Genomic DNA, 23,825 nt, shown 5'->3' on the forward strand with positions numbered 1-23,825 from the left:
TGTAAGGATTGAAGGAAACTTTGACCAAGAGACTTTTCTTCTCTGGTGCATAATTTTCCTTCAAGCCTATTTGACTCTAAGCTAACTGAAACTGGCTCTGAAGAGCATTTAAAAGTTAGCTACATACAAGATTTAGGTGCCTCTTTGGACAGACCTGTTTCTGCATAGCATAGAAACTGCACTGGCTTGAAACTGTTTCCTCTAGTCCTTCAGAAGCCTTTTTCTGATTCTTATGAGATGAGAAGCAGGACTTGGTGTTCAGGATGCTAAACATGTTAGATACAGAAGTGTGGGCTCCCCACCTTCCATCTTGATGTGGATTTGCTGTTAGAGCTATGTTCATGAACTATAAAAATTATTTTTGTAATTTTGAACACTTGACAGCTTGTACCCACCTTAAATGTGTTAGAGTGAGAAATAGATGAAGTAAGACTTGAAGCTGTTCATGTGACAATAACAAAACGCTTGCTATGACTAATTCTGAGCTGGGAAACCTACCATCTGGAAAACTGGCTGCTTTGAACCAAGAATTTAATTTGTGGAAGAGTAACTGATGTAGAAATACTCTTCAGTTAATTAGCCTTCCAAAGCCTTGAACTTAGATGTCCTTGAAGCTGTAAATAGATTTGAACTATGAAGTGAAATATTTCTTGTGTTTTAAAACTCATTACCTGTGTGTTTTTGCATGAACTGTTTTAGTCCAATAAACTTTAAGTTTGAGTGTCTGCTGCCAAAGGCAAACAGATGGTGTGGATTAAAATGATCTCCATATTTGGACTGCATAATTAAACATGCTGTGCTTGTATTAATATTGCTGGGGACAGTATAGCCACAGTGGGGGATTAAGAAGCAACATTGAAACATGGGGTCTTAGCACAGCTGTTTCAGTGAAGGCTGATCAGGATGCAGTAGGACTGAAGCAACCTTGAGCAGCCTTTCAGAAAAGGGTATGACTGATTCCCCCTTGAAGGTCTGATTACTCAAGTGTTACATATACCTAGACTCGAGTGCTGCAGAAGTTTAATGAAAGAACATGATGTTTTTAGCTACTATGGTCAAATGTTAGGAGCTGTTATCAATAGGAGTGCTATTAAGCTGTAGCGTTTGGATATCACTCTTCAGTGTGCTCTCACAGTAATTTCTTACTACATTCTCATAAGGAAAGCAACCATAGGGGGAACTTGAGCAAAAACTACTTTTGTGGCTGGAAGGCAGTTTATAAAATCTGAACTTTCTCTTACACAAATGAAAGTATTTGTCTCCTCCAAGCATTTAAAACTGCGGAAACAATATTTAAACAAAAGTTTCCAAGAATGGGTGCATTCAGTTTGAGTACAGAATATTCTGCTACTGGATCACAATTGAAGATGCATAAACCTAGGTGACTGAACATTTATCATATTCAAATTCACAGAAATACTTGAATCTTGATTCTATGCAGTAATATTCTTCCAATGTGAAATACCGTAGGGAAACGAATCACACCCATATTATGGGTCATTCCAGTTGCAGATATCTAGTCCTTTTTGTTCTGCATTAGAGATTCTGGTTCTAGATAGCTCTTGCAGACACTAAGCAGTTCTAAAGTTGGATGACCCTTCTGTATGGTTTTTGTTTCTGTTTTTGTAGATCAAAATGCTATTACTTTTAGACTGGTAGGAATTTGTCCAAATGCTGGCATTGCAATTGTAGCTAACAGCTATATTGAAGTTTCTTGAGAGTTGTGTAAAGTAACACTGTAAACTACACTGTTTTTTTAAAAAATTAAGCTTGACATTTTGGAGCTGAAGGTACTGACTGCATTTTATTTTGTACAGAATTCAAAGAAGCTTTCTCACTATTTGACAAGGATGGTGATGGTACTATAACTACAAAGGAGTTGGGGACGGTGATGAGATCACTTGGTCAAAACCCCACAGAAGCAGAGCTACAGGATATGATCAACGAAGTAGATGCTGATGGTAAGATTTTACTAATAAGTAATTACTTGATAGAATATCTAAAACCATGTTTGTTTTCTAACAAATTAAGTGTCTTGCAGGTAATGGCACAATTGACTTTCCAGAGTTTCTGACAATGATGGCAAGAAAAATGAAAGATACAGATAGTGAAGAAGAAATTAGAGAAGCCTTCCGTGTGTTTGATAAGGTACTAAAATGTTTGTTTTAACAAACCTTCCTGTTGGGGAAAATACAAACTGGCATCTAATGGTCTTCCTCACTTCAGTGAGGGATATCTGCAGTCTTACCAACTTCAATTTCTAAGTTAACCAGTCAGCATAATATTCAGGTACAGTCCCACAGTAGAGTGGAAGTTGAAACGAGTGCTTATGTCTCCTGGGTGGTAGTAAGCTCTTGTATTATCTCATTGCTATGGCACTAAAACTTTGATAAGAGGTTAGCAAGGGAATTGCTTAAATATTTAAAAATGGCAATCCTTGGTCTTTTTACCTACTGTTTATTATGTAAAATTCTAGGTGAGTACAGTTTGAACTCAGCTGCTTAAGCTGTATGCATTTTTTAAAAGTGACTAAGTAGTTTTTGGTGGGGGGGGTGGGGGTGTCAACTTTGGGTCTGTACACACTGGTACCTTGCTATCTAGCATATCAACTAGGAAGGCTTGGGGAGGCCTTTCATTGCTCAACTCAGGAAGCAGGTAAAAGGAAGCAGCTTTTGATCTAAGGAATAGATATCTGAACTGGACTGTCATGTGATTGGTGGCATCCATCACCTAAAAGGCTATAAAAGATGCAGATTTCTCTTCAGCAGTGGAAATACATCCTGGGATAAGACAAAGTAGACTATACTGTGAATACGTTTTTAATGTCTAGCCAAAAGGCTAAGTACCTGGACAATAATGAAGATAGCCTTACAGCTCACGCTTGCCTCATGCAAATGTGTGTGGATAAAGCTATGCTAATTTCTTAAGAATATTTCTGGTGAGTTTAACATTAGGTTGTATTCAAATCATTTGGCCTTAGACAAATCTATTCTGGACCTTTTTTCCCCTCTCAGGATGGTAATGGTTATATTAGTGCTGCAGAACTTCGCCATGTGATGACAAATCTTGGGGAGAAGCTAACAGATGAAGAAGTTGATGAAATGATTAGGGAAGCAGACATTGATGGTGATGGTCAAGTAAACTATGAAGGTAAGAAGCCAAGAACTGACACTCTGTAGTAGTTTCCACACAATAGGATAGTAGGTACCTACCTCAATAGGACAATGTTTAGCTGAGAGGTTGTCTTAGCAGTTAGTGCTCCTTTAGGCTAATATTTCACTTTTCTAGTACAAAGACTGTACATCTGCATAAGATTGAATTATTGCTGCCTTCTTCATAAGACAAAAATGGCTACTCAGCTGTGTAGTGTTTAAAAAAGTTCTCTAAATCTTAAATTTTAAGAGGGAAGTAGGGTAAGATGATGTGTATTGTTCACATACTGCGCTGATAAATGTTGATCTAAAAGCAAACTAGGGAAGGAAATCAACTGATCTCTAACAAGTCACTATAGTTTAATGCTATTAAACTTACCAGTAAGAAGGGGAAGATGTCTCTAAAATACTTAGCAATTTCAAGAACTTCAGAAACCATTTTTTAAAATGGAAGGTTTGACTTGAGTCAGCTGTAAAAATAAGTTATTGCTTCTTACTTTGCTCTTCTCATACTGAAAATGTAAGTTGTGGAATCAGAAGGGTTTGTTGGACAGCTTACTGGAACTCAAACATAGCTTTCCTCACATTTGAGTAGAAATGTGAGCTAGGATGTTTTCAGATAATCCCTTTGTTACCAAGCTGCAAGTTTGGTTTCCTTCAAAAGCATTTTGGTTATGACCTCAGGCTAAGCCCTCATTTGAGAGTAAAAAGGAATTTTTGTAAATGAAACCACCACTATGTAATTACTTATTGTCAGCTTCCTTACCTGTGTAAGTTAGAAGGGTAGGCAACCCTTGTTTTGGATAGCTCTTCTGGAGCTTGTGAACAAGCTGGTTAACATCCTTTCAGATTCCCGGGCTGCTTTTGTTAACTTGTGAGCCATAGATGAGGTATATTGGGTGCAGTAAGTGAAGAACCTTGTTGCGTGTGGGAACTTCCCATGTACTGAGAAATAGCAATAGGTCAAACTTGAGGCCAGGTAAGCAGAATGGTAATACTTAAACTGTTTTGCCTTGAAGAGGTTCACTCAGGGTAATGCTGTTCTTGAACACTGAGCAGATGGTAACTTCAGCATGATCACTTCTAGACAACACAAATAGAACCATTTATCTGTAGCCCATTGAGAAATGGGAGAGGACACACATGTTTTAGCATTAAGGTTCTCCCCCAGTTCAGTGGGGACCAACTTTTCTAATGAAAGAGGTCTGTTACCATTAAAAATGGCTTCTTAAGCATGGCTAGTAGGAAAAGGAGTGCTTTCAAGATGCTTTTAAATATAACTAAGGAGTGTTAGACACTCAGAATTGAGGCCAAGACATGTCTCAGATGTTGTGATTCAGATTTTTCTTTGAATAACTTTTGCAACTCTTTCCTTTTACAGAGTTTGTACAAATGATGACAGCGAAGTGAAGACGTTGTACAGAATGTGTTAAATTTCTTGTACAAAATTGTTTATTTGCCTTTTCTCTGTTTGTAACTTATCTGTAAAAGGTTTTTCCCTTACTGTCAAAAGAATATGCATGTATAGTAATTAGAAGGCCATTCCTCCATGTTTTTCTCCTTTATCTTACTGTCATTGTTCTGATTTTTGGAAAATTGATCAAAGTAACAAATGTTGCATGTGGCTTACTCTGGATACTTAAGCCCTTCTGCACATCTAAAGTTAGATGGATTGGTTAAATGAGGGAACATCTGGGTTGTCTGTTTAAAAAATAGCTTTCTTTAGGAGACTTAGGTATGACTAATGTAGCAAGTTACATAAGGCAAGTTAGGATTTATTGTGCATTAGCTATTCCTTAGTTAAAGCAGCATGCTGACTCTAGTTCTCAAATACATTAAAGATAGTTTGCTCTGCTTTCTGTGATGAGGATTCTCAGCACTTATGTGCAGGATTAAACCATGTGAACAGTACCTAGTGAAGTGGCTAATGCGCTGTAAAAAGCCTCTCCTAACTTGCTTCATGGTAACTTGTTTGTGGCCATACCTGTAACATGTTGTTGAAATGTGGAGTCTTAACTTTGTTGGACGATTGACAGTCAACAATATGAAACTTAAAAGTTGCACTAATGCAAAACGGGTGTATTATCCAGGTACTCGTACACAATTTTTTTGTACTGCTGGTCCTGTACCAGAAAACATTTTCTCCTCTTGTTACTATGCTTTTTAAACTTTGTTTAGCCACTTATTTTCAAAAATCTGCTTATGGCACGATTTGCCTCAAATCCATTCCAAGTTGTATATTTGTTTTCCAATAAAAAATTACAATTTACCCATACTGTTTCAATGTATCCTTGAATTATTTACAGAATTTGTTCAATACAGTTGCTGCTCTAATGTTTCAGTATGTAGCAGTTTGGTTTGCTTATGCAATGGATTGGCTGTCTTAAAATAGCTTGGAAGGTGAAAACTTAGACCTTAAACTCTGGCCCTTAATAGTATTGTTGACTTGGAGAAGCTTTCTTACTAGTAGTTTAAAATGTATTTTACAGTTTTGTGTGGAGCTTGGTGCTTCAATAAACTTACCGTAGTGACTGGTTATGCCCACTATTTGTAGAAATTGTGAACTGGATGTTGACCTAGTTCAATAGTTGACCTAAAATTAAAATTCCTTGTTCAGACAACTAAACCTGTTTGCTTTCTTTTAATTATTTGGAGTTTATTCCCTATCATGTGGTACATTGGGGTGACTTAGTATCGCATCTGGACGTTTCTGAAACCGCTATGTCAGTCCTTTGCTTTTCAGGATGCAATCAGCCTGAAGTATGTAAGAAAAACTTTTTCCTGATCTCCTAGTGCCAGTAGCACTAGTTTGTGGTCACAGGTTTTAAAGCTTTTGATTTTTTAAAAAAAAAAACACTGTTTTCACTGAGGATGAGTCCAGGATCTGAACACATGCCAGATATGGTGTGCCATGTGCTTTGTACTCTCCAGGCAAGAACTGGGTAGTCTTACACATGGTGTTTTTGTTAGGCCTTCTGGCTGCCTTTAAACAAAGCACTGACCCCTGTTTTCTGGTAACCCTCACAGGTCCCAGCAGAGCAGTTTGCTAGTGTTTTACAGCTTTTATAGCATCTGTGGGATGTTAATAGCAAAATTGGGCAACTGATAACCCTGTTTTTAGAGACACTAGATAAATTGAGTTTATGGTGGCCGAACCTCAAAAGACCCTGCTCAGCTGATCTCCTTTGGCATCAGAGTTTAATCTTAGAGGGGCTTGTTCACTTGCTGCTGGATTCAGAAGGTATGCAACTTAAATATAATACCTGTCTGGTCACTCCTTTTGTAAGGAGCAAGCCATAACAAGTGACTCACCTATTTCTTATCCAGCCTTCCTGTGACCTAGCAGGCTGGACATAGGACACCAGCTTTTAAACTCTCGTAGTATAAGAAGAGCTTGCAACACTTCAAATGCTAGATCTTGGGAGTATTGAATGTGACCTTCTTAAGAGGTAAGTAATGCAAATGGAGGTCTGATGAGGCTACATTTGCTTGTCAGCCCAGTGTTTTGACTTTCAGTGGCCTGATAAGGATATTTTGAACCAGCACCTTCAATTTGTCATGCCTGTGGAGGTGCCTCATTTCTTAGGGTTAAGAGGGAGGAGGGCTCTGTTAAGACTGCTTTGGCTAAGGCAGATACCTTTCACACAATAAATAAGTTTATTTGAAAGAAGGCACCTTTTATTTATGATCCCCCATTTTTGCTACCCCCTATTCAGTGTTTCGTCACAAGAATCCAAGATGCATTTTTAATGTATCTGTGGCTGAGAATGCAATGGCTCATACTTTCTAGGGTCAACATTGAAGTCACCTAACCCTATTTTAGCTGATACTTTGTTCCACAGAGCTTGGTAACAGAACTAAATCGAGGCTAGTATTGGCTCAAATATGGTAAAGCTTCTGCTCCCTGCTACACCAGCAAGAACAAAACTTGTGTAGTATAACATTGTGGTAAAACTTCCAGTCGTGCTTAAACCTTCTAATTTATAGGGTGAGGCTGTGAAATGTGGCTAAGAACTGTCCTTAAGTGATGGTGTCACTAAGTCACAATGTTCCTATGGGTGCAATAGAAGGATGGCTGTGGCAGAATGCTATTTGGTAGCCCTCCCCAGCAAAAGCAGCTAAGCAGCTGCTGCTGCAGCCTGGCATGTCTTGACAAGGATCCTGTAACTTGTTCTAAGTGGTGATGGGAATCATCAAACAGGATTATAGGCAATTTGTAATGAGAGGTGATCCTGGGACACTATGGACCTCAAGCCAAGTCTCAGCCTGAGGTCAGATTCAGCAGTGCAGCATCAGTGTCTGAGCTTTCTTGAAAAGGTATTTTTCTAATCGGTTGTGCTTGTGTGGGATTTCCTAAGGGATTTCCTGTGAGGAAATAGCTGCTTGGGTGAGGAAGCAGCTCAGGAGCTTGTGGTTGCCTGTTGAGATGTAACTAATAAAATAGTGACAGCTCAGGGACAAGGCAAGAAGTGAGCAGAAGGCTGAGGTAAGGGCAAGGTAAATGATTTGAGGGGGATTATAGCTCTGGAAGTAGAAGAGCATAAAACAGCAGCTCAGGAGCTGCCTGTACCTGTGTGAAACAAGGACTACGTGTGGATCCAAGGGCTGGTGAGCAACAAGGATGTGACTGCAGGGATGAGATGGGGAAGCTTGCGCTGTAGCACAGCGGTCCCTTGCAGGGGTTGCTACTTAAGCTGGGTGTAACGAGTAGTGAAGTGACTGATATGGGTATGTGTAATACTTTTATAATTAGCTATATACCATCTCTCAGATAACCCTGACCAAATTAAGAGACAAGCTATATTGAACTGTTGCTCACCCAGCATCTGTTGTATAAGTAGTTTCCTTGGCCCAGAATTAATCATCATTGCCAGGCATTGGCAGTAAAAGATAGAAAAAACAGCCAGGGATGTGGTCACATTTCTTATTTAAGTACTGAAGTGTTTTTTCTCATCAAAGTCTCATTCCAAGATAGTATGCGAAATGAATTTTAGTAATACAGACCCCTTAACTTCTGTGAAGTGAATCTTTAAAAGTAACCATACTCTTACAAATGAGAAAGTCGATATTTAAGATGGCAATGGAGATAATGGTAGTATAATCTATTTCTAGGAAAGCTGAGCCAAAAGGGATAGTAGTTGAAATACCATGAGTACTGCACAATAAATCTGTGCTTCTTGACAGAACACTGAAAAGGAGAGAGAGTCAACTTTGGAGCAGAGAGAGAGATGGTGGAGAGTTTACCTTAGAGTATGTATATTTTTACCTCATAAACTCTTTTCCACTTTACACCTTGTGACTGGAATGAGAACCCTTGCACATGTGCTTTATTTCTTGATTTCTTACTTGTTATTCACAACAATAGTCACACTTTGTCAGGTTACCCTGTATTTCTGGCGCCCTGAGTCGCAAATGGGTGTGTGCACACTAAAATATATGCCTTGTTAAGGACTTGCAATAACCTGTGAACTAACATTCAGAATGATCCTTTATTTTCATTTTCTTTTAATTTTAAGGGCAGGCAGTATCACCTTTGCATTATGTAAATTGCTGTTTATTTTGGAATTGAGGCTTCTGTCCTGTTTTTCCCTTCCTAAAACAAACTCCACTTCTTTGGGAATATGCAAAACAGAAGACTTCGGTGCCTTGAACTAGAGAGCATTGAGATAGCACTTAAGGAAATGGCACAAAAAATCTAGTGCCAAGGGAATACCTTAATTTTTGAAAGACCTAAAAGTTTGGGTAAAAATAACTGTAACATCAATAAGCACTCTATTAATGAAGAAGAGCTCTTCAGTTTAGTGGGTGATACAGGAATACAGAATGGCAGGTAGATCCTGCTATAAAATAACCATGCACAGGATGTCGTGCAGTAATGACAGCACAGGGGTGGGTTGCTTATTTTGGGAAGAACTGAGCTGGAAAAAAGAATGAACAAAGGGCCAGGGAAAAGGGAGGATGAAGGAATATGAAGTTTGAAGAGGATCACAGCTCTCCCTGCAGCCTCCCTTCCCTCAGCCTTTATGTTGGCCACCTTATGGGGCCGACTGGTCGACATCGTGGTCATTGCTCAGTCCAATGTTCCTCTGTGTGAGCAGCCCCTGGTGCAGATCCCCAGTCTGCTCTGTCCTTGCCTGGTACCGGAGCACCATCTAAAAGGCACGCGCTGCTTCTCAGGGATCAGAGACAAGGCAGCTCATCAGCCTGCGAGGGGGACGCTTATGCTGGTGCTTTCCGTGCCTAGAAGGGAAGGAATCAGATCTTCATTTAAGAAAACACCACTGGTAGTTTTTCAAGCATTAGCTAAATGGAATGCTTTGAGAAAGATCCATTTGAAACCTTTGGTATCCATAGTGGAAGGACTTCTGTTAGCAATATTCACTTGCATTAGGCACTCCTTCAAGGTCTAACTGGAAACCCTAAGATCAGTGAAGAATTTCAATTAATTCAAAATGCCTTGAACATGGTTAAAAATAAAGCTTCTTAATGAATGAAAATTTCCAAAAATATTTGGAATTGATTCACAAGACATTCCTGCATCATAAGAAATTTTGAAGTTTCCTTTTTTTAATATGGTAGAAGTCAGAAGGGCTGCAGAAGAGGGTTTGCCTCTACAACTTTGGGAATTCTAGGAGCTTTCCTGGAATTAATATTACTGTATAGGTGTTACATTTTTGAAAAGCTACCCAAAATCAAAGGTGTTTTGTGGCTTTTTTCCTGCCAGACAGTTTAACAGGTGGATTTGCAAGTGCTTCTGAAAGCAATGGCAAACAAGCACTCTCCCTGATTCTCCCTGCTATTTCAGTTGTTTGTTATTCCACCATTAGGAAATATTTTCTTAATTTTTGAGCTGGAATGTGGTAGCAAGGCAAAGTTACCCCTCTGTGCTAGCTCCTCCGTGCCCTTCACAACACTTGAAAACACTCGTGCTAGAGCAGCTTAACTTCAGCACAACTGGACTGGTGCTGTGCAGGGTTTCTGCAGGCAATGGCTTTCCCTAAAGCCTTGACAAACCTTTTGTGGTTCTTTACTGGGCTGGGGAGAGACACTGCGGCTATATAGCACTTGTATTAAAAAAAAATTAAAAAAATCTTGGAAGGTGGGGTGGGCGGGACCTGATGTAGTCCTATCTCCTTCTCCTGGGTAGCTTCCTCCCTCCGCCTTTTCCATGGGACTTCCCTGTGTTATCCCCCTCCCTACGGAAGGTTCCAGTAAGGAGAAACATCCCTTCGTGATTGTCAAGAGCCATCACAGGATGGCCCCAACTGCTGTGCTGTTTTGACACTGTTTTCACCCAAATTACATCTAAGGATGGGTTTTACTGCTAAGGTTCTGACAAACTTTGTTTGGCTACTGAAAAGAGCTAAAATGCTTGTTCAATGTCCTTACTGAAGAGTAATCTTAGCTACAAAAGCAGTGAAATTAGAGTATATTGTTTGAGGGGAAGGTTTCCTAGATATGGCTCTTACTTGTCCAGATCAGGCTGCCTCCTATAATAGCAGTTAAAAGAACATTTTTTACTTGTTGGCTAACAGAGCACGCGGGAAGGGTCTGTCTGAAGTCCCTGTCCCACAGGAGGGAACGGTGCCTCCTTGCTGTCCGGGCAGTGCTCGCAAGCAGCTACCGAGGCCGTTTGCTGAACAGTCTTCAGCAAACGGGGAGTTTTCAGAGAACATCTGGTGCAACTACATTTTGTATCAGAAACAGGCAGAAAATGCCTCCAATATCGAACTCTGCGTTTATTTTCTTCAGCCCTCACCAAGCCTCCTCTCCTGTACGTAATCAAAGTACGATGTTTTCACTGAAAATGCCAGTAGTTCCATTCACTATTAACGAAGTAGGATAAAAGGAGTCGTTCAAATAGTGTCCTCCACTTTAATTGCACTTGTTTCCTCAAAGTGGAGCGGCAGACCTTAAAAATTTCCTTGCTGACCTGGTTCAACGCTGGGGAACACTCATTTCTTTCCAGGTTAAGAGGCTTCTCTTATGCTGCAAACACGTCACGCCCTAGCTCTGGACTGATTAGCTATGTCAGTAATTTTCATTAGAAAACACACCCCTCCATTTTTAGTAATTCACTGGTAAAACAATTAGGGTCCAAAATCAGCATGTGTTTTCACCAGTCTTTGAGTACCATCTTAATTAAAATAAAACTTGAAATGAGAATTTGCACTTACACTGTCTTTGGAGGAGAAGCTGCACAAAAATCTCACCTACGTTTTGTCCCAAGCAGCCAACGCCAACACCAGGCACGTACGCGGTCCGAGACTTCCTTCAGGAAGCCCAGCTCAACCCCGTGAAGCCCACGTACAGCTTCAAAGGAGAGGGCAGAAGGAGAACACCCATCTACGAGCGAGCAGCCGATAACTCCCTACCAAGCGTTTCTGCATACGTTCCTCCTACTTTCGTAGATTTGGCAAGGAAAAAGCTAGCAACATATTCATTTAAAAGCGTACCGAGAAGAAGCCCCAGTACCTTATGTTTTAAAGACAAGGTAAATATTTTTATGTATGATAAATAAAAATATGTTTCAGAGTTAAGCAGGTGAGGACTGTCAGGACCACTATTCAGTAGAAAATACAGGGCCAGAGTTTTAACCTGTGTTCCTTACAACATTTTGCTTTTATGTTTTAACAATTTTCGCACATAAAATCATTTTCTTATTCCTTCCAGGTAGAGCATAGCCCAAGGCCCATCTGTTGCCTACTTACCCCATTTCCAACCGAAATTACTACCAGCCTTCCAGCAATCCCAAAACACTCTGGCATTCACAACTTTTTAGTTAGTATTAGCACGTTGTAGGGAAGCATTAGAGTCTCAGCTTTATTGGGAGTTGCTCTTAAGCAAGATCAGAGCTTTGAATGATCTGTGCAAAATGATGGGCCATATCTGTCAGGCTGATGTCTTGGAGGAAACCAGTAGCTTGAAATCACACTTCTGTGACCCATCATTTTCCTTTCTATGCTACTTTTTCTTCCAGGATATCAACACTGCACCCGGACAGTACGACATCGGCTCTCCTCCAGTTTCCGTATTTGCTTCCAAGTAAGTACATCAGACTAAAATTACATGACAGGAAAACTGGTTTGTGTACTTCAATACTAGCACACACCCGTGTCACTCATTTGCACACTTCAAACAAAGCCCAGTGAAGTCCCCCATTAACTTCAGCAGTATCTGGATCAAGCCCTAATTGCCCATCTTGAGCATCTCTGGGATAGCTCCAGGTTCAGCATATTTTTAAGCACATGCTTAAGTCCATACTCATTCAGTAAAACAATTAAATCTGTGATTAACATAAGAGGTTGAAGCTTGTGATGAAAGTCAGGCATGAGCTTTGCTGAACTAGCACTCAACAAGTGTTTTTCATTTGAGACTGTCTCCAGTCAGCACCCCGAAAAAACCAGGGTTTCCGCTCCTGCAGAGCACATAGGTAGGTATCACAGAGGTCATAACCTTCAGACCAGAGCTGGCTAAAATCCACTTTGAAGATAAAAAGCCCTCAGGTTTATCTGTGAACATGAGTGGGCAGTTTGCAGTAAATTCTGTTATATTGCATGTCAGCATCCGGAATGAAAACCAAATAGTCATTTCGTTACATATATAGAGAGAGTGTGTATGTGTGTATGTGCACATGTGCAGTTATGTAAAAACGGTAGAAAATATTGCAAAAACTGAGAGTATAAGTAACAATGATTACTCAAATGACAATAGTTTCTTCTTTTTCAAAACCTAGGCAGTTTATGTTTCGTTCTGTTGTCCAGAGGTCCTCAAATAATTACTTCATTCCCGTAAGTACTAAGCATATAAATATTCACGTTAATAAAACATGCATGGATATCTAAAATGCAAAAATGATGCATTTAATTCACATACATAGATTGTCACGTGCCAGCTGAGGTGAATGTTTGATCTGAGCACAGGCAAAATAATTCACATGAGCTTAGCCTGGAGATCCACTCAGCTGGTGAGTCTGGCTGTGGTGGCGGAAGAAGTTACCTGCTCCCATTCCTCTTCTAACCCTAGCCCAGAGGTTCCCGTTCCCGCAGTGAAGCTGGAAGACCAGACTCCGTGTCTGCACGGCTGCTCATGGCCAGAGCCGGTTCCTTAGTCTCAGCTGCAGTAGAAGCTGAGTTTAAATTAAGCCGACTCTACTTAGAAGTTGTTCAAGCACTGATGTTCTCTTCTTTAGACTTCAATGTGGATGATAACCACAGCCATGGAGTTAGTAACCATTCAAAATATTACAGAAAAAAAAATTATCTACTATCTACCCTAACAATCAAAGTAACTTTATCGCAGCTGTGCATCATATCCTGTTAACAGCAGGAAGGTTTGTTCACATGCCTGTGGCCTACACGACTTGTATTCTGTGGTGCCTTGGGCCATTGATCCTTTAAACGCCACTCATGAAGAACTGCGTTGCTTGATTATCTTTTTAGTGTCAATGAGACTGCTCATGGAAGAAAAGTGACACATGGGCTCATGTTTAGCGGGTTTTGCGCAAAATCTCTTAAGAGAAGTATTAAAACTTCTCAGCTTTCCTTTTCCGACTATTTGATCTTGAAGGCCTTTTATGGTGTGCATACTGAAATGCAATGTATGCGGTTGCTATTGTTCAATATCCTATAAAAATAGGCAAGATAAGCAATGTTTTTCTTTTTTCTTCTTTTTTTTTTAATTCCCTTGTAAGGGTTTAATAGAACTGTACAGCATCTACTAGGTTTAGATTTAGGAGGAGGTATATTTTAAGGACATGGCTAAGTTGAATTGAGATCAAAGATGACTCAAAGTATGAATATTTCTTCAGCTTAAGACAGGAGTGAGTAGATTAGATGCATGTCATGCCCATGTGGCAGGAAAAATGATTGGCTAAAATTGCTTTCTTGCTTAAATTACAATTCCTTAAAACTTAAAACGCCTTCAGCCTTTGCGGAACAGAGGCTGATCCTAATCTCATCAGCAAGAGGACTCTACCACATGACTTCCCTGGCTGCTGTAATACAATGCCTGTCTTGGTGCAAGAGATCAGAATCAAGGCCACTGCAGCTCCTTTTTAGTATTTCACTCAAAACATCCTCGGTGTTGTTGATTAGGTTGCCAGCTAGACCTGTGGTAACAATGCCAACCCGTGTAACTCTGAGCTAGCTGTATTTCATACCTGCGCCTCGCTTAATAACTCTCCAGTTACAGAACCTCCTGTAAAAAAAGCCACTTGGATGCATTTTCTCTGGAGAATACCCAAATTATTCTAACACTAGAGGAACAACTACCTCAGGGGCGACTACTTGGGACAAAGTCACTGAGCTTTCACAGTCGGTATCTAAGCTCACCTGAGTTAATTTTCTGAATTGGAAAAGGAGTATTAATGCAGTTCCTTCCTCTAGCGGAGCTAAATGATCGTCCACGCTGAGCAGCTGACAAACCATGGAGTCTCCAGTCAACGTTCATCTGCCATGGCCTAAGGCACGTGAGGGAACGTCTGCAGGGTCTCTTGCAGGAAGCCGCAGCCTTTCTCGGCTCACGTCCCGGGGGGTGCCGGCTCCGGCGGCCACGTGGGTTAGGGTGGCCGTGAGTCCGGGCCCACGTGCGCGGCCTCCCCGGCGGCTCGGCCTGGCGCTGTGCGGGCCCCGCGTGCAGGAGGCCGAGCTCAGCGCGGCCACCCGGCCAACCAGGCCCGCGCTGCGGGAGAGGCGGCCAAACCATGGCCCGGCCTGAGCGTTCCGCTTCCCCCAGCCCAGCATGGTGCAGATTGCACTAGATCTGATTCTTAGCTGCTTAGTTCCTTCCTCTCATGCACAGGGAACACGAGCACCTACCTCGGCGTTGTAAATGACAGCACTTCACAGTGTTTTTGCTTTTAGGTATGGCATTATTTAGTGTTACAATATCCAAGCCCCTTTTGGGCCTGTCACATTTATGTGGCAGTTTGGATCTTACCCAAGGAACATAATTTATTCTTTTTTGGTATTTTTTTTTTTTAGGAAACATTTGGTTAGGCCTCTATTAATCTCTCTGCAGCTGACACTCAAACCCGTCTGTGCAGCAGTTCATTTCAACTCCGCTAAACCTGGCACTTTACTTACAGGCTGCCATTTCTTGATGTTCTGTTATAAAGTGAACGTAGAGTCATCACTGGCTTCTATTTTTGCATGAAAAAATGATTCAAAGCGTGGAATGTACTGTACTACAAAAGGAATGGAAGAAAATAGTTCCATGATACATGTTGGGAGACAGAAGCAATGGCTTGCTGCTGTGATTCATGCATGCATTGGCCAGGCTTTCCAAAAGTGGCTTTCTTTCTTTGCAATTAGCCACAAAATCTGTAAGCCATAAAAGGCAAAGCTTCAGCCCCAGAGCAAGCAATTCCGGCAGGCTGCTCAAAACAAAGGAAGGTGATAATTCAGAGCCAGAGGAAAAGCCAAAACTTATTGGATTCACAGTTAACTTTATAATCTGGCTGCCCAAATCAAGTCTGCACTCTTAAACTGAAAACACTCTGTGTCTCCAACACCCATACGGTCCGATAAGATCCGAATGTTTGTATTTATTGATGCCTAAACTGCAGCATCGCTGCCCCTTCGTCAGCCCCTTGCGGCGTGCAGGGCGCATAAGGGAGGGCTGAAGTGCAGCCCTGCTGCTCCGGGGAGCTCGGCGCCGCTGCCCACACGTTCCCCGTGGAGCTCTCTTGGCAGAACGCAGGCAGGGAGTAGGCAGAGCCCTGGCAGATTGCTCTTCCCCCAGCACAACTGAGAAGTGAAAACAACAGTGCTGAGAGCGCTCCGCTGGATGTCATCTGAAATATGAAAATGTGGGTGGTACTTCCCTCAACGCTTCTGCATTCCCCCCTCCACTCCCCGCCCTCGAGCTTGGCAAAACCAGGTGCATTTCAAGGACAACATGCTCCTTGCACGGCTTTTTATGAGGCCGAAGATCCGTCGTCTTTCACGAGGCTGAGCTCCACCTGATGCTGGTGACTCTCCTCTCACCGGCTCATAAGCAGAGTAGTTACTAACACATCTCCTGCAATCACCTGAGATATACTTGGCACTGAATCTGGAAATATATACACAAATATACATATAGAAGTTCCTACTGTAAAAGGCAATTTATTGTAGCTGCTAGTTCACATTTTAAAAACCAGAATCATCAGCTTGTGTACATTTTGCCCTAGTCCTGTCAGGAATTCATACTCAAGTCAGCCATGGTCTTGGCAGTACTGGTCACAGTAAGTAGACCCTTTTCCTTTGGGAATCTATTGGCCAATTAGCAATCTGAAGGTACCATTAATTTCTAGATATCTGATGGAAATGAGAAGAGGATTTTATACTGTGAAAGAAATTAGCTGTGTTGTATCTGTCACATTCGTAGTTCTAGAAAGAGCAGTACCTTTAAGAGATCAAATAAACATCAGTACAGTTCCTCAGTGTTTACTTGAAAGTATAGCAGAGGATTGTGTTAGTACAAATTATCAAGGGACAGAGCTTCTCAGTTAAATAAATGTTAACCTTTTATTTGGAAATCCTCTAGGATCTCATTAACTGCTCAGTGCCAGGCAGCCTATTTTGATAGGAGAGTCATTCTGTGTAAACAGCAACTTCTCAAATGAGTTATTGATACTGCTACTATACAGCATTTTGCAACAAATGAGCTGTAACATCCTTTAAAATTGCACTTCCAACCCTGCCTGGAATTTCAGCCCAAATCCGGTGTGCTTTATTGACAGATGAGGTCTGTTTGGCTAGTGGTTTTTAAGAGCAGCTTTACACTTCCTATTTATTTTACTGGGTAATCGTCCTGTGCCGGAAGCCCTTCTCATTTAGCCTCAAGCTAACACATAGTTACAAACGGTGTCCAGACCGACATCTATGTCAGATACCCTGTGTAATCTCAAAAGCAATCGTCTCCTAAATCTCACCATCACCATGATGACACAATCTATGGGAGCTAGCTTTTCAATTTCATAAATGCATATCAGCATCCTGTGAATAGCCTGCTGTACACTTATGGTGAGGAAAGGGATTTTGTAAAAGCCATGTCTCTGTGTTGTGCATCAATTCTGAATTAGAAACATAACAAAATACACACAAGTCCTATTTTCCGTTTGGTTTTTTGTTCTATTTTCATCCTGGTATTAACTGCCAGGAGATGGCTGCTATTAACAGTCTCCTGTCTATTGCTGTATGTCACCTTCTCCACATAAAAAAAATACTTTTTTGTCACTTCCACATTTTACATGCCCAACATTCGTTTCACTGAAAAAAGAAACAGTCTTCAGCAGCGATGATCTTGATGGTTTGTGACTGCCAGGATTGAGGGCTCCAAGTTTTACCTGGGGTCCTCAGATCTCTCAATCATGCCAGGAAATGCCTTTCCCCATTAATCATCTTTGCTTAACAAATCACTCCCAAGTCAAATCTGCAGAGGTTTATAAGTCAGGAACCCAATCGTTTATTAGCCCAGCTGTTATTCAAGGAAGTATGGACACTTTTTGTTTTAGCACGGAGGGAGGAAGCGCGGGCCTCCAAACATAGCTTGGTCATGCTCTTCCTTCCCCTGCTGCTAACATGGAGGGCCTGACGTGGCCTCTGAAGGGGAGCTGCAGGTTGAGGAGAGCCGGGCAGCTGCTGGTGCGGGTCAGAACCGGCACTGCCCCGGGGAAGCGTTCCCTCCATCGCTCGAGCAGGCTGCAGACACGACCCCTTGCATGTTGTCCCCTCTTGGGTGAAGTCTTGACACTTGTTTCTTCTAGTGCTCTGACACTGCAGTACTTGTTCTGCCACTTCAGCGATGTGTTTGCCTGATGGGTCTTATGCCCGTGTCTCTCTGTACTCACCGCTTGTGTTGTTTTCCTTAACCTGTGCACCAGGACCCTGTGTTCAGCAGGTCTCTTGGTACTTCCCCCCAGGCTCCATATGCTCCATACTTCAAAACTGTGTTCCCCCTCCTGGGTATAAAAGCAGAATGTAAGTTTTCCCCAAGCCTGCTCAATGGCAAGCTTCCTTTCTTCGAAAGAAGGGGAAAACATCTCAATAATTTAAAACCAGTCCCATGTGACATAACATCCAGCCAAATGGACTTGTTCACATCTTCCTCTGACCAGGATATTTGAACCTGCCAAATGTATACAGGAATGCATCTGCAAGCACAGAAAGAACACAGCAACCCTGTCCGCTCCTCTGGGAGGCTGCTACAAACCTGTTCCAGCCTGTGTCTACTGAGAGCAGTGTTAGGTGCTTATGCCTTGTTTCCTACTTCTCTTTTGGTGCATTTGTAATAGCTATTATTAATTATCACAAGTTGAACCCTTCTCCTGGAATAATATCAGCCCTCAATGAAGTAGTTGTAGCAGCAGAAGGGCAGTATTTGCACTGACAGTATGGCATGTGCTGGCTAGTATGTGGCTTGGCACATACTCCACCTACTACCACTGCCATTTGAGGTCAAAATTCTTGAAGAGCTAAGAGACATCTATTAATATCACTCTAAAAGTACTGTGGCTAAGACCCAGTTAAGAAAATCTTCAAGAAGGTATGTCCGTAGGGGAAAAATCGTGTATTTCCCTTATGTATCATGAAAACTAAAAATCCCCTTTTATCGGTGCTCATTATGTCATCCCTGGGCCCGCACGAGCAGGGTTTAGCTGCGGTGCAAGCGGCAGTTCCTGCGCGCAGGAGCTCTGCCAGAATGCTCTTCATTCACAAACCTGCTCTCCTTTGTCACCTGCCACTTTGGTCACGCTTGTCCCATGCTGCTTTTTTGCCCCTTCTTCTTTATCTTAATCACAGTGTTAGCTTACCACTAATTTTTATTTCTAATATGCCAACTTTGATCTATCTGGTTTCTTTTTTAAAGTTACTGACATGCAAAGCTAAACAGAATGAAAGCAAAGGGAAATGCTGCTGGAGTTTAAGCAAGCCATTCAGCAAGCTGCTTTCTTTTGTAACTGTTTATTGCATTTTGTATTTTCTGTTTGTCATGAAGTTGTTATGTGGTCTTTAGGATATGAGAGTTAAGCTTCTCATGGAGCATCACGTGTGTGTGTGATGGCACATTCCATTACTGAAGCTGATGAAGGCTAATTCTTTGCTAGACTGCAAAAGCATCATGCAATTTTTTTTTGCTGTTCATCTCATGACATTTTAGATTTAAATGGGGATTATGTGGTTCATGAATTGGCCTTAAATCATCTACAGGCTGTCACTAAGCATTTTCTTAACAGCTGTTCTTTCCTTTACTTAATTACTTATCAAATGTCAAAATGTGATGGCTGAGTGAAATGCCCTGTTATCTGAACAACCCCAACTTCTCAACCCTTTTCTGTAGATAAACATAATGAAGTGCTACGTGAAAAAGTCTGAGATGTTCTGAATGTGCAAAAACGTTGTTCTGTACCCGACTAAACAATCAAAAATAAGGTGGGGGAAGGGTGGGAGTAACAGATATACATTAACCGACATAATGGTTATAAACAGATAAACAGACAGGACAACAGCTTTTAAAGACCACGGTTTTACTCTGGAGACACATATAAGATGCTCTTAGAGAAAATTAGTATTCAAAATTGGCTAGTAGAAGTATTATTTTGATTTTTTTTTTTTTTAGCTCGGGTGTCCAAGATCCATTCGGTTTGTACAGGAAAATGTACATTTTCTTTCTAGATGCATCTCATAACCTGAAACTTCTTGAGAAGCAGGGAAAGCTGTCATAATTAATCAACATTACCCAAATTTGCTGTGGCTAAAAATATTATTTGTTTTTGGTTTGGAACAGAACTGAGGATCGAATAATCTGTCCAAAAATACAGACTTCAGCTCATTTCCCAGTAAAAATAAAATGGCTATTAGAAACAAATATATAAATGCAAAGAAAAACGCATTACATAATATGCTAGGGCTATTTTAACATCAGTGTTTTTCCTCTCCACAGAGTTGCTATATATTTTCTTAATGGCTGAGATCAGCCTCCAAATATAACTAGAAGTGCCTTTTTTGAATTGCTTTGATTGTGGTGAGGGTTTTTCTTGTTTGGGCTTCAAGTTAGCTCTCAAGTTTGTGCTTAAAATGAGGTTTGGTTATGCAGAGGAAAACCTGAGCCACAGAATGGTCTAGTGCAAGGTCTGTGTGTGCAAACAGGGGATACAGCTGGGACTTGAGTTTCGCATCAGAAGGGACTTTCCTAACTAGTGCTCCCAGTTAGCTCTCCTGTTACCCTGAAATAACAGAGATCCTGAAATAATGTGAGGGCCTTAACTGGCCTCTAACAAGTCTAATCAGAAATAAACCTTTAAGGTGACCTTAACAAAAACAAAAAATGGGGCCAGTATATGCTTTATATATTTATATATATTTTGATATATATCTATATATATGCACATTAAAGCACTTAGTAGTATGGGTCTGTATTTAATTTATACAGAGCTAGTAAAAATTACATTTCTATGAATGAAGAGCAGGAATCAGAGTATCTCAGGAACGAAGCATTCATTTGTAATTCTGCTCTGGACAGCCTAAACTTGTTTGGATGCTGAAAGGCTACTGGGTAAAAACATATATATTATATATATATTTATTTATATATAAAGAGAAGCAGCAGCTCACACAGCCTCACAGCAACTCTTATCTATGAACAAAGACAGGAGGACTATGGTTAAAAAAAAAAAAAAAAAAAGTCACAGGCAGCATTTTGCTCTGCAGACTGGAACAGAACATGCAGACATGCATTTTCTTACTCTGAGACTTTGTTATCTCACAAAATATGGATGTGAATTCGTGGAGGGGAAAAAGCAAGGATGTAATGCAGTAAGGACAGTATCTCTACTGGTCATTCACAGCAGCAGGGAGGGAAAACTAAGCTCCACAGTGCCACAAGAATTCATATTTTGCTTTGATTCTGCATAAAAATGCAAAATTACTTACTAGTGTTGAGTTATGCCTTTCCTCTTAATCAAATTCCTTTAGTTTTGGGGAGTCCAGCCTATCATGGGAGCCTATCCAAGGAAGATACTTTATTTTCCAGTATCCTGAGCATGCATTGAGACTGGTAGCAAAGGAGACAGTTCTACTTCTTGTTGCTGATTATGCCACCAAAGAAAAAGGGTGCATCTACTGTTTATACATAGCACATCATTCTAGGCAGTCTGAATGTAGTCTAAACAAGGATGAAATTCTTAGAAATCACTGACAGCGATGCACGAGCAGGTAATGGAGTTCTCAGCTTCTTGTTTACATTATACTCTCCATATGTAATTCTTGCCAATGTATTTGCTGTGACATTGGCATGATTATTTGCATCAGTTAAAATGAATGCTAATTTATAATCAACTGTGATTGGAATATTCTTGCAAGGCATTGAATTATTTATTCACCCGAAGAAATGTTCCGTTAATCAGTCCAAGAGGCTAAAGGACAGTTTTAGAATACATAAATATATATATATAAAACTGCCTAAAGATACTAATGATGTCCTCAGGCAATTTTTAAAAACCCTAGTATAGAGTAAACAACTACATCTCTTTAAAAATCCCTGTTTATTCAGAAACCATTACTCATAAGAAGTTCCTTCCACGTGTATTAACTTCCCTAAAAGTGTTTGCATGAACAAAAATAGTGTAAGTATTGTGGAGGCTCAAAGCGTAAATTACTGTTTTAAAGAGCCAGTTGAAATTAAAGAGACCTCAGAACTGAGAAATAATTGTCTATCTCCTTTTAATTCTAAAAATAATAATTTGACTTGAGCACTTTTTATTCTTTGCTACATTCTCACTGTATTGGCTGAACTGAAGGAGTGCTGCCTGCATGGCATGTTGGAAAGCCAGGCTGCTACAGACTGAATGCATTGAGCAAAACCACTCTCCATCAGTATCCACACAGATGCTTTACTGCTTGACTGGGGCCATCTTGCAGTTTCTAAGAGCTATTAGACATGCTTTTTGTTACAAACTGTAGTAAAAACAAACAAACTTTCAGTGCTTCGAGATGATTCACATTACAGTTGCTGATGCTCCAAACGCTGTGAGCTATACATTTTAAGGAATACATTTTGAGGACTTTTATCTAACTGCAAATGGCTTTTGGTCTTGATGGACAACGTAAGATCTGTGAGTCACCCAGGACACACATGACGGTGGCTAATAATTGGAGAAACCAGCTCTGCGTGGAAGCAGTTGTATAATTTGATTTTAATAGGTCCTTGCCCAAGCCTATTCTTTTCCGTGATGTGAGGAGTACATTCCTGGTGGCTCTGTCTCATGACTAACCAGAGTGATTTCATTGTGAATGGAATACAAAATCTTGTGAAATCCTGCCTCCATCAAAGACATCTCATTTCAGTGAGGAAAGAATTTACCTACAGCATCTAGTTCTGCCCAAATTGAGCCAGTGAGAAGATGAGACTTGTGGGCCCTCTACGTCCTCAGCAAGTGCACAGAGTTCAATGGTTGCCAACACAGCTGATACCAGGAACTTGAACACAAAGGTACTTGTTTATGGCTTTTGGTCTCAGGTGCTTTGTACTGTCTTGTGCAATCTATCTTTTTTATACCTCAGGCTTTCAACAAAGTATTTCCAGCAAAATCAGCAGGACCTTCCCTCAGCTGGTACTGGAGAGAAGGAAGATATCAGAGATAGTTCTTACAAAAGACAGTTCTTACAAAATGTTCTGAATATCTCCTGAGTTTTCTGAGCCTGCAGGGCTTTTATCCCGTCAGCATTAGTTGTCATGCAAGGAAGTAAGAATCTGATGTAAAAAAGTCCTGCCTGATCTTTGTGCTTAGGCCATCATCTCCAGCAGCAAGACAAAAGCTTCATGAGAAACTCTGAGTGCAACAGGCTTGGGAACTTAAAGTTGCCACTGTGTTTGGACACACAATTCTGAGAAAATTCAGATTTTCGTGCTAGCTGGGGCTGTTCATTCCTCTTTAAATCAAGCCACTTAACTTTAGAAAACTAATATGAGATCCCCAAGTTTGAAAACTTTGACCTCAAGCTTTGTTTAGGATGCAGGTTGCGGCACAGAGGAAAATAAAAGTGTAACATCTGGTCTGCTTTCATAGCTTCTACTCTAATGCATGGTGGCAAATCCATTTAGCTAAGCTGTACAAAAACATCATCACTTCTGCTTAATTATAAATCTGTTGAATATCATTTTGGTTTTTCAAAAATGAATATGGATAAACAGACTTACCTCTAATCTATATTGATCTCTATCAAGAGATGAGCAGATGATGAACTAGAACCATGCAGTTATATTCTAGTGCATTTCCCATCTGTACAGAAATGGAAAAATGTTTACTGTAATTAACACCAAACACTTCAAGTAAATGATTATGGTAGCAAGCAAAAAGGAAAAAAAAATGTTAAGAGCAAAATCATGTACGAGTAAATGTTGTTCTGTATTGTCAAGGTCAGTTGGCTTCAGAATAGCGAGGGTAGGAAATACACCTCTCCATTTGAGCAATGGCTTTCGTTCCTCCTCTTGGCTATTGTTTAACATCTACGTGCTTCAGTTTTATTGCTTCTTAAATGGAGATAATAGCTCTCTAAAATGGGTCTGTTTTTATCCTGGTACAATACTAGAGAGCAGAAACAAGTCACTGTAATAATTCAGGTCTACCACTAAATTCTGGAAGACACACAGCTGAAGGGCTGGAGAGGTGAAAAGGTGGAAATGACC

The 23,825-nt window shown here is 40.7% G+C and overlaps 2 protein-coding genes across 2 annotated transcripts in view; both read left to right on the forward strand.

Annotated features, from left to right (window-relative positions):
- Nucleotides 1–5,427, forward strand: part of CALM2 (calmodulin 2) — a 13,461-nt gene extending 8,034 nt beyond the window's left edge. The window contains exons 3-6 of the mRNA XM_088524269.1: nucleotides 1,818–1,961; nucleotides 2,042–2,148; nucleotides 3,015–3,150; nucleotides 4,534–5,427. Of these exons, the coding sequence (XP_088380395.1) occupies nucleotides 1,818–1,961; nucleotides 2,042–2,148; nucleotides 3,015–3,150; nucleotides 4,534–4,562 (416 nt within the window). The 3' untranslated portion in view covers nucleotides 4,563–5,427. The remainder of the gene's footprint in view (nucleotides 1–1,817; nucleotides 1,962–2,041; nucleotides 2,149–3,014; nucleotides 3,151–4,533) is intronic.
- A 1,967-nt stretch (nucleotides 5,428–7,394) lies between these two features.
- Nucleotides 7,395–12,997, forward strand: STPG4 (sperm-tail PG-rich repeat containing 4). The gene is made up of 5 exons (XM_088524282.1): nucleotides 7,395–7,423; nucleotides 11,052–11,121; nucleotides 11,386–11,646; nucleotides 12,133–12,197; nucleotides 12,889–12,997. Exons 1-5 carry the CDS (start codon nucleotides 7,395–7,397, stop codon nucleotides 12,995–12,997), a joined length of 534 nt encoding a protein of 177 aa, XP_088380408.1.
- Nucleotides 12,998–23,825: the final 10,828 nt, after the last annotated feature.

The sequence above is a fragment of the Tinamus guttatus genome, unplaced genomic scaffold (genome assembly GCF_059628265.1).
Source record: "Tinamus guttatus ecotype Peru unplaced genomic scaffold, ASM5962826v1 Tinamus_guttatus_pri_ptg000208l, whole genome shotgun sequence".
Classification (NCBI taxonomy): Eukaryota; Metazoa; Chordata; class Aves; order Tinamiformes; family Tinamidae; genus Tinamus; species Tinamus guttatus.